The sequence below is a fragment of the Ochotona princeps genome, chromosome 11 (genome assembly GCF_030435755.1).
Source record: "Ochotona princeps isolate mOchPri1 chromosome 11, mOchPri1.hap1, whole genome shotgun sequence".
Lineage (NCBI taxonomy): Eukaryota > Metazoa > Chordata > Mammalia > Lagomorpha > Ochotonidae > Ochotona > Ochotona princeps.
In genome coordinates, this window is record NC_080842.1 from 9035553 (window position 1) to 9055923 (window position 20371).

General features: G+C 40.7%; 1 protein-coding gene across 1 annotated transcript in view; it reads right to left on the reverse strand.

Annotated features, from left to right (window-relative positions):
• Positions 1-274: 274 nt before the first annotated feature.
• Positions 275-20371, reverse strand: part of UNC5D (unc-5 netrin receptor D) — a 543052-nt gene continuing 522955 nt past the window's right edge. The window contains exons 16-17 of the mRNA XM_004592710.2: positions 16762-16940; positions 275-1156 (exon numbers count right to left, since the gene is read on the reverse strand). Coding sequence (XP_004592767.1) covers positions 952-1156; positions 16762-16940 — 384 coding nt within the window. The 3' untranslated portion in view covers positions 275-951. The remainder of the gene's footprint in view (positions 1157-16761; positions 16941-20371) is intronic.

Here is a 20371-nt window from a genome sequence, read left to right on the forward strand (position 1 = left end):
ACTAGTACTACAGCTTTTTGGAACTCAATATGTTTCATATATTTCCCTGGATCTAGCTTGACCTCGCCTGTCTTCCAAATCCATGTAATACAGTGTATTCTATCAGTGTTTTGAAAATTGGGTGGCTTAACTGGGAATAGAGATGGCTCTGCTTCTGTTCAGTTAGAAGAAACACATTTCCATAAAAAACCTGGAAGCTATGTTCCTTGAAAACTACCTAATTGGGGGAAAAAAGAATATGGGTATATCCACGGGGGTGGGGGGGTGGAAATGAAGGCAGGGAAATCTACAAGAGCTAGTTGGTGGCCTATTTTACCTCTTGATTTCATTTTTAGTACATGTCTAAAAGTGACCAGAAAGTGATGCTGGTGTGGTACACTTGGACCTATATTCTACATGCCTTGACTGACATGACTGAAGTCAAATAGGTTGCTAACCAAGTTTCATTTCTGAAAGCTAGTTTTAACAAGTGCTTTCTGAAATCACAGATGTCAGCTGGTAGACAACACTGACAATCTGGTAGCAGAACAAGCTAGCCCTTTGGGGCACTTCATTAAAAACCTGTTTCACAATATGCACTTGATCCATCTCTGCCTTTCAGCTTTATTGAGTTCACGTGTTTTTATTCTTTTTTCACATGGCTAATTCCATTTAGGTATGTCCCCACTTTTATCCTTGCCACACCAAACCCAAGGAGTGCACCTAGTGCTAACCCAAGTGTGGATTCAGAAGGGACTGAAGAGCCCTCCTTAAGTCGAAGCAAGCTTGTACCTTTCCTTGCCTAGTAACATGTCCTTTCTATTGAAAATTCACTTTCTTTAATCAGAGAATCTCACTGATTGTAAAGGAAGCCTGAATTATCCAGCCACTGGGCAAGAAACGGCCTCACTTTTCTTGTGTAAGCAAAGGTCCCAAAGCTGGCCTGCAGTCTGTGTCAGGAGAGGAGGTGGACTAGAGTCCATTTTGCCTGCTGTAGTTGAAGTCGGCTTCATCAAGCTGGGATTCTGTCATGTTAGAGAGTTTCGTGTGTGTCCTTCCAATTTCTTCGAGAGCACAGGCCAGGGAGTCGAGGTCACCATCGTGTTGATGACGCGCTTCCCACAGGTTCAAAATGACAGCAGATGGGCTACTCTGTGTAGCAAAATAAGACAAATTCCTAGAGGAAGGTAAACAGAAAACAAAGAAAAACAAGTAAAAATCACCATAAGAAAATGAACATGGAATGTCAGTAGATATTGTTAGTATAGAACAAAGAATTGCTATGCAGAACTGGGTTTGCATCCAAGTTCTCAGTTGAAATTTAACTTGGGAGTGTTATCAATGGTCTGATCACCTGCATTATTTCTTGGTCCTTGCCTCCCTTGGGCTTCCTGTATGTATGTCTGGCATTTACATGTAGGTTCATGTTTCCTCCTCAATCGTCCCCTTGAAATGTCCAGTCTCCACTAGTTCATGTGATAGTGTAACTCATTGCTATTTTTTTTTTCAAAATATCTGACCCCTCTATCTTCTGGTAAATAAAAGGGTTATCAATGTTTGAGCTCCAATTTCTGGATCTTTTAATCCTTCCTCAGGGGCTGATATACTCATTGAAGTTGCTATCAATGACAGTGTCCAGCTACTGGGCAGTGTTCAAACCACCTCAGCTTTGCCCCTTCTTTTTGTTTGTACTACTTGTTTTCTATTAGCTTATGACTTGAATCATAACAAAAGCCCCCGAGTTCTACCGGATCCTGTCTCCAAAGTGTACTTTCTTTCTCACTTTCTTTCCTCAACAGCTATTTTGTTTGCAATACTTTCCTTGGTCTAGCCTAAATTTAGCTCTGGCTGGCTGACAGGCTATGCTTCTATGTCATTGTAACTTTTGCAGTATTGAACTTTTGGGACTGAAGGGAGTAGTAACAGCCCAGATGAGAAAAGGTATATCCATATACAAAGTTAACATACATGGCATAGTTAGTGCTCAATTTGTGTCTTCTACATATAGTACATTTATGTACAGGATGATGAGACAAATTGAGCAAAGCTCAATTTAGGCAATACTTCTTGCTTTGACTCTATCTGCCTAATAGGAATTTGCACTTTCTCCCTTTACCCTGCATACAGAGCTTGCTTTTCTACATTGGGGGCTCAATTCTCATCTCTTCTTTTCTCAAAATGGTTTATATTCTTTCTGCACCTTCTTTTTTTGTGATTGTGCTTAAAATTTCCTGTATATAAAAATGTGTGAGAACAGCTCAAAAAGCTCATTGAAAAAGAGACTATAAGTAATCATTTGGAAGAGAAAAATTTGGAATCCTTACATGGATTTTTCATAATAGGCATTTTCTATGAACTTTTTGAAACATCCCATATGCATGAATTCCAATGATTTTTGCATCTAAGGTATTAGTTCCACTTTCAATGAACTTTTTAAAGTAGCGTCATGGATTGGGTATATGTGTGTGGAAGCTTTTCCTTCCCATTTTGACTGCTTGCAGAGCAATGATCACATCTACAAAGGTTCTGAATATATTACAGCACTTATTCATAATACTATGGCAGGTGTTTGTTCAATAACTATTAGCTGAGTAATTGAGACCTTGTACAGGCCTTTTCCAGGTGATGGGATATCTTTAGTGAAAACAATGGTAACCTTTTAGACAATAATCCCATTATGATGAAGACTAAGACAACAAAGGATTAAAGGTCACTGTGACTCACTGTGACTTTTTCAATAAGGATGGAAAGGTTATCTGGTAATATTCTGATGAGATAAGATTTTCTGGGGCCAGTCAAGAGTTTCCTATTTTGAAAATGGTGCCAGTCAACCTGCTGCCTACCTGGGTTCCGCATCTATGGAACTGATTCAGAGCATTTGGGGAATTAAAAAATGTATGAATGTGCACAGTGCTTTTCTTGCCATTATTCCTTAAACTATACATTATGACAATTATCCACATCGTATTAAGTATCTTAAAGTAGCCTGGAGATGATTTATAGTGAGGATCGTGTATGTAGGTGTACTGCAAAGACTATATCATTTTATATGAGGGACATGTGCATTTGTGAATTCTGATGAGCTGGGGAGGTGGGTTCTGGGATCAGTTCCCATGGACAATTGAGAATGGTCCTTTCTGAAGCAGATTTGCATAAAGGAGAGGAAAGCGTTTGGAGAAGACAAGCTTTTAAGGGCACATTACCATTTACAAGTCCCATTCCTACCTGACACCAAGTAATTCTCTGTGAATAAAGTGTTATTTTATTCAAAAGTCCTAAGAGACTGCTCATGGCCAGTTGGTTGCTAATGATTCATAGCATAAATTTGGGAATACCACATGCACTAGTATTTTTTTCTATATGTGAAATTTGAGACAGGAAAACCCAGCTTAAAAATGTTCTCTCTGGTTTTATTATCTTACTTTATTTTTCTAGATTTTTGTTTTCCTTCACTTTAGTTTTTCTGTGCCTGTCCTCTACTCTTGGTTAATCACTACTCATATCTGTACTATCAGAAATGGCAGAGAAAATCCCATTTAAATAGCTTATGGGATCCTGGTTGTTCTTATTTAAGAACTTGGTTTGGATGACTGGCACTTCTTCCTGGTTGAGTGGACACATTTGTAGACAGCAGGGCTCCAGCTCCCTATAGATGCCCTGGCTGACATTCAGGTGGCACGTCCCTGAAGTCATACCTGAGAAAGCAAAATAGAGAGGCTGTGTATGAATGGACTGGGAGCAGTCTGTGGCCATCTCCCTTCAGGTCTATTTTGAGAATCGCTTTGCTTCTGGCATGTGTAACTAAGCCTTCATGATCTCCATTGCTCTTTGAAGATAATGCAACAATAAAAGCAGAATTTTCTCATAATTATATCGAGAATTTATCTTTTCTAGTGAACAACAACTGTGTGTCTGACTATCATGCTATTAACCCAACAGTTGTACTCTAAATCATACCAGGGGCTGAGAAATGATTTCTGGAAGGCCTACATAGTAAATACTTCTGGCTTTGTTGCCTACAGAGGGGCTCCATTGGAGCAACTCCAACCCACCACCAAGGTACAAAAGCTGCCATAGAGGATATGTACAAAAATGAATGTGGCTATGTTCTAGAAAAATTGACACTGATGGAACTGCCCGTTTTCACATGTCACGATATTACTTTTCCCTTGATGTTTTTCTGATCATTTAAAAATATAATAACTTCCTAAATTGTTGGCTTTAAAACATAAAGGTACCTGATTTGGCATGTAGGTCACTGTGCTAACCCAATTTAGATGTCCATAGGTAATAGGTGTTTATAGGGAAATCTTACTGAGTTTCTGGCTTTGTGCTTATGTTTGGAACTTGGTAGTCCATAGCTGGAAAGAAGGTCTGGGCACTGAAGTACAATAACAAAACTACAAGTGAACTCCAAATAATACAGTTTGAATATAGTGATGACTCTCTCTGAATACACTATTAAAAATATTCATGAAACCATGAGGAAGAGGATATGAGCTACAGAATGACTCCTTCTAGGCGACTGATTCTGAAAAAATCCCACCAATGGAATTGCTGTCCAGGGCTAAAGAAAGCTAGGTGATTGAAAGCCAAGGATATACTTCCTGCTTGTCCCAGACTTTGGAACACACTGTAGTGAGTAGAACATGTGCCCTGCAAAGCAAAACTTTAAAAATGGAAATGCAGAATAACACGTCCCAATTTCAGATTTGTGGATACACAGCAGCCTTATTAAAAATGATGCACTCAGCTTTATGGTGAATAAACATCCCATGAGAATGCTTTAAAAACTTTGCCAACATCCCATATCTGGTTAGTGTCTGGTTGATTCATTGTTTTGGTTATCAGGGGAGTGAACCAGCAGATGGAAGATCCACCCCTCATATTTCTCTATAACTCCTTCCTCATAAATAAATCGTTAAAAACAAAAGATAGCTAGGTACAAAGAAATTCTGACATCAGGCTTACATGTATTATAAACAACTATGCATGCAATTCACATCATTTTTTACCCAGATGAATTTTGTAAGATTTACTTATTTATCTGAAAGAGTTGGGGGAGGGGAGAGAGAGAGAGATTGAGAATCTTCCATCCTCTGGTTCATTTTCCATATGACCACAACGTTTGGAATCCAGAACCAAGAGCTTCTTCCAGATCCCCCACATTGGTAGCAGGGGCCCAGGTGCTTAGGCTGTCTTTCACTGCTATTCCCATGTCATCAGCAGGGAGTTGCACTGCAAGTAAAACATTCAGTACCCAATTCAGGATCCATATAGGATGCTGGTATCATAGGCAAAGGTTTTACACATGATGCCAAGCCCTTGAAAGCTTTTTGAAGTATCCTTATACTAACTGCATGTACACAGCTAGGACAGAATTATTATTATTATGTAAAATATCCTACAATTGTATTAGGCTGTATATTAAAGTTAGCTGCATTATGTTCCTATATAACTACATGGAATTGAAACTGACCCCCCAGATGAGGCTGTGAATGCAGATACTAGAAAACAGGCCCAGGTCTCCCAGCCACCCTCCATTAGCTTGACTTCACTGAATTGAAGGAGTGGTTTATCTGGTTCTGTGAGAGTTTCCACTGGACTTGGACTTGTGAGGTCATTTGTTTCCTCAATAGATTGCACCATGGCTGCCAATATTGTCTTACTGGATTTCATTAGGGAAATTCTTGGTCCAGGGAAAAAAGTACGAAAGCCCACTTGGCCCTCATAAATGAGCGTAAGCTGGAGGTGGAACCAGACCAGAAAACCACTATGACTCTAAACAGCTCCTTACTGTCTGGCAGGGTCAACCTGTAGCTGTCCCTGTATGTTCTTGTTATTCCTGCCTCGACCTTCCTCGTAGCCTCCTGCTAACCCCAAAGCACCCTCCTGTAGAAGGGCCAGAGGTTTTTAGACTCTGAGGTTCTGATAATTTCTCATTTGCTAATAGATTAAACTTTCTTTTATCCTTAAACTTTTCCCTCATTATTTTGATTTGGCTTCAGGGAGTAGATCTGAGCTTTTGTTCATAAAATGCATTAGGATGTTTTGAAAATTGCTTTACCATATACGCCTTTTGTTGTCTCTACACTATCCCTTTGACTTGATTCTGATCCCTATCTATGTGACCTAGTTTTCTTTCACGTAACACTGGTGCATTTAAGTACTAGCAGGTTAAAAAAAAAAAATGCCCAAAGCAGGAGATGTTGTTAATACTGCAGAATAACATCCTTAGTGATAGAGAATTTTTTAGGCAATTTATCGACTGCCTTTGATTTGTTTTGGTTTTGAAATGAATACAGAACATCAGCCAAAACAGTGATACTCAATATCTGGGAAGATGTTTAAAAACACATTTTTCCCCCCAGGGAAAATTTTGAAGAATGTCTATTAGGCTTTAAACATTGCTATGCACTGAATTCCAGGGAATTTTCTGTCATAGTCTTTTTAAATTTTGATCAACTGAGATCATTTTGAAAGTAAGATTTTATTTCTTTGTGGCATCATACATACGCTGTAGGCTATGCAGATGAGATTATCTCTGTATTTTGATGTTTTCCTTTAGAATCATTCTAATTGACTTCAGTTCAAGAACTTGATCTTTCCCTCAGGAACATTCAAGCAGATGAATGCTTGCTGCAAGCGAACTGAAGTCATCTGTCCATGTAAAGTCACTGAAGATTCATGGTTGCACAAATTTTTGTTTAGTGTTGTTTACATCTTTTCTGCACACCTGAGTTGCTGGGGGTGTGTAATTCATTGCCATGATTAACTTCACCTTTCAAGGACTTCCCTCTCTCCAGTTCCCAGCCCCAATGGAAATCTCACAATAGATGTGGAAGCCAGGGAAGAATAAAAGACATGTTTCTTTACCTAACCAATCTCACTAGCTACAGGCCAACTCAAAATGGTGTAGGTTGGACAAAAGTGAGATCTTTGCCAAAAGAGTCTTCAAACGCACAGATTTGTTTAAGGATTTTCTTCTGGTAGTATCAAGTCAGTGAAGAAGGCAGCAATTGTGAGACCAAGATGAAATGCTGCCATAGAGGGTCTTTGTAAATGAAATCAACTGGAGCTAATTTTATGGGACGTGGTTAGAGAGCCTACTCCGCCTGAAGGACTGTGAAAGCTTTCAGGTTTTCCAAAACTCCCTGCAGTATTCAAATGCAAACGCCTCAGTGACCCAGTGTATCTTAATCCTCAATCAGTTAGCAAAGAGATTAGATAACAGTAAGGGAGAGAGGCTCTGGTCTGAGGCTCTATCTTCGCCCTGGGGAGAGAGATTGCAGAACTACCAAGGGCACATTGCATTTACAAGAGGAGAAACTGCCTTTCACTCTCATTTCCAGATAACAAAGCACTTCCTTTGGCTACTCCCACCCCTGTTACCAAGGTGAGCAGCAGACCTGTTTGCAAGCTGTAAACTCTTCCAGTGACTACTTGTGAGAATAAACTTTATCAGAAAATGTAGCCCCCCCAGAAAAGGACACCCCATCTGAGGAAGACATGCACAGTGCTTTCATGCAAATGTAGGCTTTCACTCAACACTTCCAAATAAAAGGCAGTGCTTCACACCTATAAAGCCAGATTCCTGAAACTATTACCATTTAAATCTAATGAAAGTTTGTTTTTCTTTAGCAATTAAACAGTATATTAAAAAAATTCTTTCTGGGTAATTAATCAGCATAAAGAATGAAAATTCAGCTAAACTGCCTGTAATAAATTGGAAAGCATCGTTACAAGTGTCTGATCCTACTCTATAGTACCACATAGGGAATTGAAGTATAGTCATAATGGGAAAATATTAATATCTCTGCTATTATCGTAATTCTCACTTAATGAAAGCTGCATAGGTTACCAGAACTAACCAAAAGGAAGTCATGTAGGCACGGGAATTCCTGCTTGTCTCTTTGCTTTGAGAGGAGCCTTCATTGTTGCAGTAACATCCCCCAATAGTTACCCATTTACCTATTCCATTTTGCTGATAACGGAAGGGAATAAGGACTCTTTTTGGGTTAACACACAAAGATGTCCCCAAAAGGTTTTGTGGAGTTGAAATATATTCGTTTATTTTGGTGCAAAAGCATTTTTGAAATCCGCACATTGTTTTCGGAGAATATATTCTGCATATAATATTGATATAGGATAAGGCATGGAGCAAGATTAGGGCCATAAGCTGGGAATCACATCTCTCCTGCCTTATGTCATGTGATTCACCTACCTGTCAATCCCTTTCCCAGGATGTGTCTCCCTTCCCCTGGGACCTAGGGGATGTACCATTCAACCACTGCTCTTCCAAGTCAAAAGAGCAGGGCCGCTGAAAGCGGCTTGCTCTCTGCACGGAACAGACACACTGCTTTGTACTACCCACTCTAGTCCTGGCAATACTCATATGTGTGTGGTTAGTCACCCTTGAGATAAACTTATCATGGTGAACCGGATATGTGCCTGTATGTAGAATGCTCTCTAAGTAAAAGAAAATGATCTAACTACAAATTTAGACTCCCAAGTCACCATAATATGAAAAATATTTTTCACCTAAATAAATTCATACTTTTAATTCTATTTTCCCATTAAATTTATTAAGTACTCTCCTGAGAACGCTCTAGGCAGATTGCCTGCAAGTTGCCTGAAAGAGAGCAAAGGAAGTTGTTGTCCCAGTTTTTAATTCTTAAGTTTCATTGCTGACAGGCTAAGCATATGACAATTTCTCACGGCAGGCAATGAAAGCTAACATAAACCTCTTTTGTACTGGGGTATATCATGGAAAATAACTGCAATTACACTCAAGTTTCCTCTTTAAGAATCTTAAGAACCCAAGGGTGGAAAAGAATGGTGACCTTTCACCCCAGCAGAAAAGTTTGTTTTGCAGATCCCAAATGAGAAAAGAGTGAAATAGTTATAACTTTACTTTTACTAGTAGTAGTATTACATTTTCACTGGATTTTAAAAAAATTATTTTAAGAGCATATATTTATTTGAAAGGGTAAAACAGAGCCTAGTTGCCCACCCAGTGCCCATGATAGTCAGGTCTTGGCCAGATTTAAGCCAGGAGCCAGGAATTCCATCCAGGTGTCCCAAATGGACAGCAGGATCCCAAACCCTGAACTAGCATCCACTGCCTGCCCAGGTGCTTGAGCAGGAAGCAGCAGGACTGAAGGCAGAGCAGCTGGGATTAGAACCTGTTCCCAGAGTGAGCTGCCAGCCTTGTGCACCGCATCTCCCTATCCTGGACTGCAACTCTGGCTCCTGTCCCACTCTGTAATGTCTCAATATATGGGGCATGTGGCACTGGCATCCCATATGGACGCTGATCTGTATCCTGGCTGGTCCTCTTCCATCTAGCTTTCTGCTTATGACCTGGAAAAAGCAGTGGAGGATGGTTCAGATCCTGAACCCATGTGGGAGACCCAAGAAGCTCTTGGGTCGTGTCTTCAGATCAGATCAGCTCCAGCTGTTGCAGCCATTAGGAGAGTGAACTGGCAGAGGAAGACCTTTCTCTCCTGCTCTCTGTAAAATCTGTTCAACTAAAAAAAATCTTTTAAAAAGTAATTCAATCCATTTATATAAAACCTCAGGAACAATTAGAACATTTAAAGGACATTCTGATCAAATAGGTGAAATTCTATCACTTCTCAAATTATGAAAACAAAACATCCAGACATACTGACATTGTCAGGTTTTTAATGTGTGAAATATCATGAAGAGAAATATTATGCTATAATTTTACTTTGGAATGTCCATTTTTCCTGAAAGCTACATTAGTCTATTCCTTCAAAGACCAGCACAAACTCATGGCTGAGAAGAAGTGACACCCCTTCTGCCATCTTCTGGTGCTTACAGTGGGATCATGTGTGTTCTACTGGCGGAGTATAAGAGTTGCTTTTCCATATTGCCTTTGGGATGGACTCCTGCCACTTAGAAATCAGAGATAACTTGTTCATGGTTAAACTTGTCTCAGGGCTGTCTCTTTTCAGCTTCATACTAGTGGGCAGTTTCATGAGTCATTGACGTGGGCAGAATAAAACCCCAGCACCCACTACATTGTTATAGGGGGTCCTTTTGGCTTTCCTTGAAGGACTTTTCAGCTTTGAGAAGCTGCCTAAGTCCAATGGGCCAGAACCATAAAATCTGCCTCAGACTCCAATGTATTTTGCCTCCAAGGGGTTATGTAATGTTGCATCCGTAAGTGTTCATTATTCAAAGAGTCTTGAAGATTTTATTTTTTTCTGAAACGGCAGCTCTATACCCATTTTTATTGTTTCAAGTTTACAGTGTATTCCTCAGCCTAGGGGCTGGAGAACCAGGAAAGCTTAGCTGGATATAACCGTAGTAAAGGAACGAAAATGAAGCTGATGTTCAATACTCCTTTCTATATTTTCTGCCCTTCTTCCTTTACCCTTCAAAGAAACCTGGTCGTTCAGATGAGAGGGGATAGGCAGGCAGCTGGGGAGGAGCTACTGAGCTGGAGGTATCTATAAACCATAAGCCCCTGTCCAGTGTGTAATTCTATTCACCCGCTTGTTAATCAAAACACCCCCGTTTTGCAGAATGCATCTGTTTCATTAAGGACCTTGGGGAAGATGCCATGAAAATACAGTATTAAGCACCATGTGGAACTTCACGGAGGTATCACAAAACTTCCCAGGTGTCATTCAGCCACTAAGAAATAACTCAGAAAACTTTGATTGGAAAATGTGTAGGAGCATTCTCTCTCACTGTCCCTATCCCTTGCTCTTTTGGGGCCTACTGGCCCTTCAAGATGGGTTTCTTCATATGTGGAGCAGCCTGTATTCATGTGTGTGTATGTGTGTCTCACTTTTCAGACACATTAACTTAATATATGTCAGCACCTAGAATTGCTACCTTTCTGTGGGGCAAGAGCCTAAAATATAAATATGTACACCCCATTACCCACTGCACAGTGACTGTCCCACCTACTGAATAGTTATTTAAAGACAAAAAAAAGTTGCTTCATATTCTTACTGTGCCCTCTCCCACTGCCCTCCGGCCATTCCATATGCCTTCGCATCCAACTTAGAGAGTGAGCAGAGGAAACAGACATGACCTTGATGTGAGATGTTTCTGTTTCTCATTCATGGGGTGGGAGAAATACGGTAGAAGTCATTATAGCATTGCTCCTCAGCCATGACTTCAAGGAGTTTGAATTCTTCGGTCTTTACATTATCACTCCACTGCCCTGATATCTGAAACATATTGGAACTGTCCTAGCTACCTGATTGATAGGAGATACATTTCCCTGGCAGTGTGTTCCCATTTTCAAACATGTCAACTCTTTTTTAAATATATGTTTTATTAATTACATTGCATTATGTGACAGTTTCATAGGCTCTGGGAATCCCCCTACTCCTCCCCGTACCCTCCCCCCATGGTGGATTCCTCCATCTTGACATGTCAACTCTTAAGGGAGGGCCTTGGGAAGCACTATTCATAAAATGCTGTTGATCTGCTGCTTCTTGTGTTGGAATCTTTTCCTCCATTCTGGCTTCTCTTCTACTCATGGACCCCTATCCCATGCATATGTTCTCATAGCAACTTGATCAAACCAGCTTTGTTCTCACAGGGGTCTGGAAGAGCAGACCCATGAGGCCTTACTTACACAAGGCTCATCTAACAGTGTTGCAGGTGTTGTTCCAGTGAAGACAGGACACCCGTACCACAACCACTCTCCAACTTTCAAAAAACGTTTCATGTTTGTTCATATTAATTCTATTATGACGGAAGTTCTTATGACCAGGTACACTATCATCAAGAAAATGTTCATGTCATCCATTCATGAAATAGTTATTAAATATCCTTTAGGTAGATGCTCCTTATTGAGCAATGCTTAACCATAAGTTTTGAAAGTATAATAAGAAAGGGCTAATGCTATTGCACACCACGCTAAAACACTGCCCACAATGCTGGCATCCCATATGGACTCCAGTTCAACCTCTGGCTGCTATGCTTCAGGTCGATTCCTGCTAATACACTTGGGAAAGCAGTAGAAGATGTTCCAAGTACTTAGGCCCCAGTACCTGGGAAAGTAGCAGAACATGATCCAGTTACTTAGGCCCCTGCCTCCCACATGGGAGACTTGGATAGAATTCCTGGTTTCTTGTTTGAACCTGAGTCAACTGTGCCATATGGGGAGCGGATCAACAAAAGTATTTCTAACACTGCCTTCCAACTAAATCTTTTTTAAAAGTGTGAAAATACAAAGTGTTGTGAAAGTTTAATGGGGCAGCTACCTCCTCAGAAATGACCCTGCTTTGCCACCACCTACCTCTTCCTGGAAAAGTCCTTAATTGTCATCCAGTCAGCTTGCCAGTCACAAGTGGCCAAGGGCATTGAAGTGGAGAATTACGACAGCTGAGTTTACAAAATAACTGTGTCATCTCTGCATGGAAATGCAGCAAGTGTCAACATTCACTCAGAGCATCTATAATTGCACCTATTATCTAGGACATTCTTTGCTAAAGCATGCTCTGCATGCCAGGCAAAGTTTCAGAACCACCTGCTTTGCTAGCCTCACAGAAGACACCCCTGAGAGTCCTCACATTTTCCTGGAGGGCTAAACTTTTAATATCATATTCTCTGTTTTTTCTTTCTTATTCAGATCGAAGGAGAAATTTGCTTGGTAAAAAGACAGATTATCACCAGTTGCATTTGCATTTACAAACAGGAGGTGAAGGGAACATTTCCACTGGCAATAAAATAAAAGCAAATGTTTTCTTCCCCTCCCTTTGAAAACACTACATGATTTGAGAGCTGTTGCTTTACTAGCTTTTCAACACTTCTGGAAATTTAAAGCGGGTGGAGGATGTGTGGAGGAAGAGTTAGACAAAAGTGCTGTCACAAGATCAAGTGAAGTGAATTCTCTGAGTAGAAAGACTGGGCTTTGTTATCTTTTGAGTCCCACAGTTGATGAAATCGCAGGCTATGGAGTACTTTTTTCTATCCGATAATAGTGGCTTACTGAACATTTTAGATTTCTGCATTTTAAGCTATTACCTCCATATTACATTGTCGGCAACTGTAGGATCACACAACAGGAAATTGTGATTACATTTCTTTTAATAAAATAATTGTTTATTGGAGTTGGTGTCCTGCAAAGCAGTGCTGGGTTGAGTCCCAGCTGCTATGCTTCCCACCCAACATCCTAATACTGTGCTGGAGAATGCACTGCAAGATGATCACAGCACTTGGGTCCCTGTCGCCCATACGGGAGGCCAGTATGGAGTTCCTGGATCCCAGCTTTAGGCTGGCCAGTCCTGGAGATTTCAGACATTGGTGGAAAATGGAGTAGTTCAGTGTCTCTATAGCTTAAATATTTTTTAGAAGATTTATTTATTTTAATGTTTTTGAGAAGCAGAGAGTTCCCATTTGCTTGTTCATTCCCCAATGCACACAACAACTGGGCCTGAATCGATCTGAAGCCAGAAGCCTAGAGACCACTCCAGGCCTCCCATGCAGGTGGCAGAGACTCTACCAATTGAGCACCACCTGTTTCAGGAAGCTAGGTGTCTTACATCTTGGATACTAGGTCTAATACCTGGATCCGTCCTTCCTGCCTCCTTCCCTTCTGCCCTCCCTTCCTACTTCGTCTCTTCCTTCCTTCTTTTCCTTCCCTCCCTATTTCCTTTCTCTCTTTTTCAACTTTGAAGAAGAATGTATGTCATTGCTATAGTAAATGACAGCATATGAGGAACGCAACAGGTTGCATAAAACAAGAGAATTTGCCCACATGACACAAGGAGCATTTGAGAGTCTGTTACTCGCCTTCTCCAAGCATCTTGGGGGCCAGCTCTGCTGGTGACCATGCCTCTGCCCTAATGAGCTCTTAAGGTAGAGCTCAATGAGGAACCTCAGCTTCAGGTATTCTCCTGTGGGCAGTTCCACAGTATCAGAAGTCAACAAACTTCTAACAGTTGGCACAATATTGGGTGGCTGCCAGTTTTTGTAAATTAAGTTTATTGGAACACAGACAAACCTATTTCTTGATACATTTTCTCCGGCTGCGTTCAGGCAATAGCAGCAGAGTTGGATAGTTGCTGAGTCATTGCAACAGATCTCATTTGTCCTGAAGGACCCATATTTCCTATCTGATATTTTACAGCCAGAAGTCTGCCGATCCCTAGTTCAAAACATCCTCACTCCACAGTGTTACTACTTCTGCAGTAACAGCAAAGAACAGAAGAAGATAAAGCATTTAGTTCTAGTCAGCAGCATTGCATAACTCTAAAAGACTAAGTAGAAGTTGACTGCATGTATTGCAATAATAATCGGGCACTAAATGTGAATATACCACCGAAGTCCTGCTGGCTGTGAAGGGTCTTCCAAAAACTACATGGTGGGGCCAGGTGTTTGGCACAGAGGTTAAGCCTTTGCTGGGGACATATGCATCCCATGTTGGAGTTCAATTCTCAGCTGTTCCACTTCTGATCTAGCTTCCTGTTAATGTGCAGCATTGGAAGCAGCAGGTAATGATTCAGGCCTTGGGCCCTTACCACTCACCCTGGAGACCTGGATGGAGTTCTTGGTGTCTAACTTTGGCCTGGCTGAGACCCAGCTATTGCAGGCATTTGGGGAGTGAACCAGGAGATGGAGTCAGGAGGCAGAGGCTCCATCTTGATCTCCCATAAGGGTAGGAGGGGGCTCAAGCACATGAGTCTTCCTGGTTGCATTCATGGAAAATGAACCTACACTCCAATGTGGAGTGCTGGTGTTACAGCCAGCTTAACACCAATGCTATATATATATATACACACATATATACATACATATATATAAAAATCTCCAATAATGCTTTATATATATGTATATAGTATATTTATAATAATTATATCAATATATGTATGTTTTATATTATGTATAAAACATAAATTCTACATTATAGTCATGTTATATATAATATATATGAATGCTATACATAATATATTCTGCATATATATATATATATATTGACAAAGTCATGTTCTCTGGACTATTTATTCTTATTCCCATGTTGATGACAGTGAAGTTACCATAAACATGCTGTTCATAGGTTAAATACAAGATATTTCATCGTTTGACAGTGTTGCTGGGAAATACTCCACCTGATCTTTCCCCCATACATGTTTGTAATCTTTTGTTTTCAGCATTTATCTCCTTGACACTGTGTCTACCAATAGATAGGGACTGCCTATGTGTGTGAGTTCAGCTTTCTCCGGGGGTAATGCCTATTATCTTGTCTGTTCTAACCCTGACTGCTTTTTGGTTGGGTCCTTCATTCCGATGTTCTGGATGGCCTTGGAAGCAGGGAATAGCAGGGAATAGTATTCCATCCTTTCTTGGTGGACATCCACCCACCCTTTCAGAAAAGAAAGATTCAGGTAGGACGTGTGTGAAAATAAAATACAGAAAACGGAATGACCGAACAATCCAAATACTAAGAAAATGAAGCTTTTTGTTTGCTTGTTTTTCAAATAAAGGTAGCAAAAAAAAAAAAAAAAAGAGGAAATAAGATGGTTCTGGCAAAACTTGTTCTTTCGCTTCTGTTCACCTGGGGTATGTGGGGGCTTAAGAGGAGAGATTTCATTTGTCAGTGCCTTCTCTCAAGGGTTATCCTTCTAGCTGAACCAAATGCTACCTGCACCGTTGGGATGAGCATTAACCAAGCCCTTTCTTATCACACCATAAAACCAACTCTGTGGCTCCTATTCTGCTCTGAATTCTACAACCATGCTCTCAGGCAGGGGAGGTGTCCGCTTCTGCAGCACATGCTTGCACAGACACATGTAGCATTCTTTATGCTTCCTCATTGTCCCATGTCTGCAGCCCCAGGGTTAGGCTCATGCTTCAGCCTCTTCCTTTGTTGTACTTATCCCGGGACCAAGCCCCATTGTTGTGCCTTAAATGCAGATGTGAAACACCATCAGGAGCCTTTCCCCTAGCCCTGCTCAACTGGCTTAATGCCCTGAACAGAGGGAAAGTTATCGTGGGTCCTACATCACATCAGATCATGAGGTCATTTCTTTCTCCAATGAAGGACATATTGGTGGCCAGTACTGTCTCGAAGGGTTCCTTCCTGAAGAATCCTGAGTACATATTGCTTTGATTCTTATCTACTTGTTTTGCAAAACAGAGCTTGAAACAGAGAAGTAATGTATAACCTCCATGCCTTGCTGGAGGCAAATACACAGCTGCTCCAATCCTTCATAACTCATATCCTTGACTTTCCCTTCAGACTCTTCAAAAAACAAACACAACACCCTTCTCAGGCAGAGTGGCCACCCTTGAGATCCAGAGGTTTCCTAACTTCTCATCTCTAAGCAGATTAAATACTCCTTCCTTTATCCCAATCCCTTGTCCTTGTCATTCTGATTGGCCCTGGGGAATGGGGCTGAAACTGTTAGTAACAATCCAACCCCTTTGCAGGCAGCATGTGTCTCCATAAGGATGACCTGATGCTAAGGAGGAGAAATTTACTTTGTTTCTGCGTCATTCACAATTCTCAAAATGAAATAGTGTATATCTCCACTGGGGTAACCTGGACAAAGGACCAGAACCAAAGCCAAGCGTTTCTATAATGTCCCCAAAGGCAGAATGAGGTGGCAGGAAATACCACAAACAGTTCCACCTCTTGTACTTCTCTCAGTGAGGCCACAAAAAAAACACAGCCCATGTTGTCCACAAAGTCAGCAGGCCTGGAAAGCACATGGCTTTCTCCCAGGCCATCCTGGTTTTGACAGTTCTCAGGGGCCCAGCATTTACTCAGAAGTTGCCCCCACCAATTACCTGTTGATGCTGTTTTTCTGTGCTAACATCTGCCAGTCCTTGCCTTTGGCGTTAGGAGTATCGAATGTAGCACAAATCCTCTGTCTGATGGAGTAGGGGATTTTGAAGGCTTTGGGGCCAGTCTGTGCAGGGAAATTGCTGTCCTCTTGTGCAAAGAAAGTGATGGTTTCTCTTTCACTCTAGGAGGGAAACAAGGAAAGCAGGATCACTTACAGCTGAACACACCACTGATCAACAGTTTTCTCTGCATATGAAAATCTGTTACACACATGCATGCAGTGGCTGCCTTTTCTGATATACTCTATAAAGTGTTTTGACAAGTTTCTTTCTCTTAAATCAACAGTGAACTTCTCCAGGAGTCTAATAAATCCTGGTAGGGATTTACAACAGTTTCTTCCACTCAGGGGAGCCACAATCACCAGCTTCCAACATTCAAAGAGCTGGCAGTTGAAAGCATAAATTACATCCTTTGTGGTTTGTTTCATTTCAGGTTCTCAAGTTAGATCTAGAATTGGTTGGAAGAAACCACCAGATGATACTTTTTAGTGCAGTATAAAGGAAGATCGACTCACTAATAGTCACTAATGACCAAAGATGTACAGGGTGGTGGAGCAGCTAGCTGGGGAACACCTTGCAGGAAAACTAGGGGAGAACCGCTTCTATGATGATCACATGACGTTTGCTGTAACCCCCAGTCCTGAAGTGTGCATTTTGCTTTTATTTCAGAATTACTTCACTTTGGTAAAGCAGACTCAGCCAGAAGTTACAGACAATGTCTAAACAAGCCTGTGTAGATGGATGGGCTATGGATGTTTCTGCTGTCTGGCCAGCTTGCTTCTAATTTGCAACCATCCAGAGAGAATTTTCTATTTTGGTGCAACACAGTAACTAGATCATCATCTCCAACACAGAATCACACAGAAATGTAGTGGGCTGCAGAGGTTGTTAAGCTTATGTGAACCAAGGCTTAAAAAATACAAAATTCTTGCTTGAATGGTTCTTGTGGACTATGCTGATGTGATTAAGGCTTCCAATTAGTTACTTTTGAATTAAGAGGTAGACCTTCTTCTGCCTGACCTAGGCAGGAAGTCCTCCAAAGAGAGGGGACAGGTAGCTCTTTGAGATAGGCCTTCTTTGGGCCCAGAAGAAAGGAAAATGTTGGAAATTTTCTTTTTCTCTTTACTATATATCTGTATATATGTAATATAACATTGTAATATAATACATATACATATATATTTCAAAAGCAGAGTTGACAGAGAATCTTATGTTTACTGCTTCACTCCCCAAATGACCTCAGCACTCTGGGCTGACCCAGGCTGAAGTCTGGGGCCTGGAACTCTTTGTTTCCCACCTGGGTTGCCAAGATCCAACTATTTAGACTATCTTATGCTTCAACAGGGAGCTGGGTTACAAGTGAAGTGGTAGTGACTTGAACTGCTGCTTAAATGAGATACTAGCATTGGAGGCATCAGCTTAACCTGTTGGGCTACAATGTTGACCTCTGGGAATTTCCTATAAAGTAGAGAAGTTGGTAAGAGTTAGGAGGGAACCCTTGGCTAAAAGCAAGAAGGTCGGGCTTGAGTCCTAAAGTCACAAGAAAATAAGCAATGCCAATATCCTGAATAAAACTGGGAAAAGATTAAGCTCCATATGAGGTTCCTTGATTTTAGCCTTGGGAGATGCCAATTAGCATGCCTAGTAATGCAATATCTAGATGTCTGACTAACCAAAAGCTATGAGATGATAGCTGGCTGTTGTGCACTGTTGGATCTTTACTAAGTTGCCATGAGGCAAAAGAAAATTATGAAGAAGCTTCAAAAAGTTCATGGAAAATGAAATTAAAAGGTTTATTTTAATGTAGGAAACTTTTGATACCATGCCTATTTTAATACACATAGTTCATGAACTTTTTGAATATCCTTCCCTATGCATGGATTTTAATATTTTTTTCTACACTAAAATAAGGTCACTTTTCAGTTCTAGTGAGTATGAACTTTTAGAGGTACTCATACAAAGGAAAATGAAGTATCAGATCTGAACCTGGATTAAAACACCAAAAAGGATGGATGAATGCTCAAGATTACTTCATGTTAGGAATATATCTATTTCCTCCTTGGAGTTAATGCACGATCTTCCTGAGCTCCCCTGCAAACCCACTCTGGTATTTACTTCGCTTCCTGCTGTGGGCATCACAGCCACAGTGGTGTTTAATGCCTCTTCTCCCACACCAGAATTCATCAGGCATGCTGAGTCTGACCTCAGGAATCTGTTAGCTGGGGAAGCTAGCTAATGTGGAGTTTTTCTTACTGATGAACATTGATTTCTATCTTTTTTATAACCATAGAAGACCATTTTATTTCAAGGGCTGTGTTGTAGAAACACAATACCGTTTCAAAAATTAGATATTAGACATGTGTGAGGCATCACATGATAATTCAAAACATGTATTCAGTGGCTGGTGATTAAATCAGGTGGCGTTTTTCTACTTTTTTTTTCTTTTTTGACTAAGGCTCAATAATCATGACTATCTACATGGTATAGTATGACATTTCAACACAAATCAAATCATAGCAATCAACATCCCCTTCTTCCTTTCATCATTCTACACTTAGAGGCCTTAAAGCTCATCTCCTTCAGCCATCCATCAAATATGTAATAGCTTATTGCAAACTCTATGGGAGCATAATGTCTTAATCCAGAATTTCCAGAAGTGTTGCCTAGATGATATCTTAAGAATGAGCAGTCTCATGGTCAAATATATTTGACAAATGTTTTTTTTTCTTTCTTTCTTTATTATTTTTAATTCATTAATTACATTGTATTACGTGACACAGTTTCATAGGCACTTGGATTCTCCCCACCCCTCCCACCATGGTGGATTCCTCCACCTTGCTGCATAACCACAGTTCAAGTTCAGTTGAGATTCCCCCATTGCAAGCATATACCAAACATAGAGTCCAGCATCTTATTGTCCAGTCAAGTTCAATGGCTTCCTAGGTATACCCTCTCTGGTCTGAAGACAGAGCCAGCAGAGTATCATCCCGATCAATTAAAAGCTCCAACATACCATCAGCAAAATATTTGACAAATGTTGCATGTTATTTCCTTGGAAATAAGTATGTCCTATAATATTAAGTGAATTTTATTTAATGGTTTGAGATTTTTTTTTCTTTCGAAAAGAATCCTTTTCATTGTATTTGAAACTCAGAGAGCAACAGAAATAAATCTTCCATCTTTTTGTTGACTCTCCTCTCCAAATTCACATAACATTGTGGGGTTGGGCCAGACTGGAGTCAGGGGCTCACATTCAGTGTGCGTCTTCCATGTGTGTTTCAGGGCTCAAGTGTTTGAACCTGCTGCTTTCCAGGCTATACATCCCTAGGCAACTGGGGTTGAAAATGGAGCAGTGAAGCCTTGAGTAAGGTGCTCTGATATGTGTTACAAGTATCTTACAGGCCACCTTAACTGCCATGACAGGAGTCTTTTCCTTGACTTTAGCTCTATTCCCTGCTATATTATAGGTCACTGCTCATCAAAAACCCTTCTAGTATCTGAGATTACCTTGCTCTACCAGGAAGAACATGGTTTATAAAGATCGAGACAGACC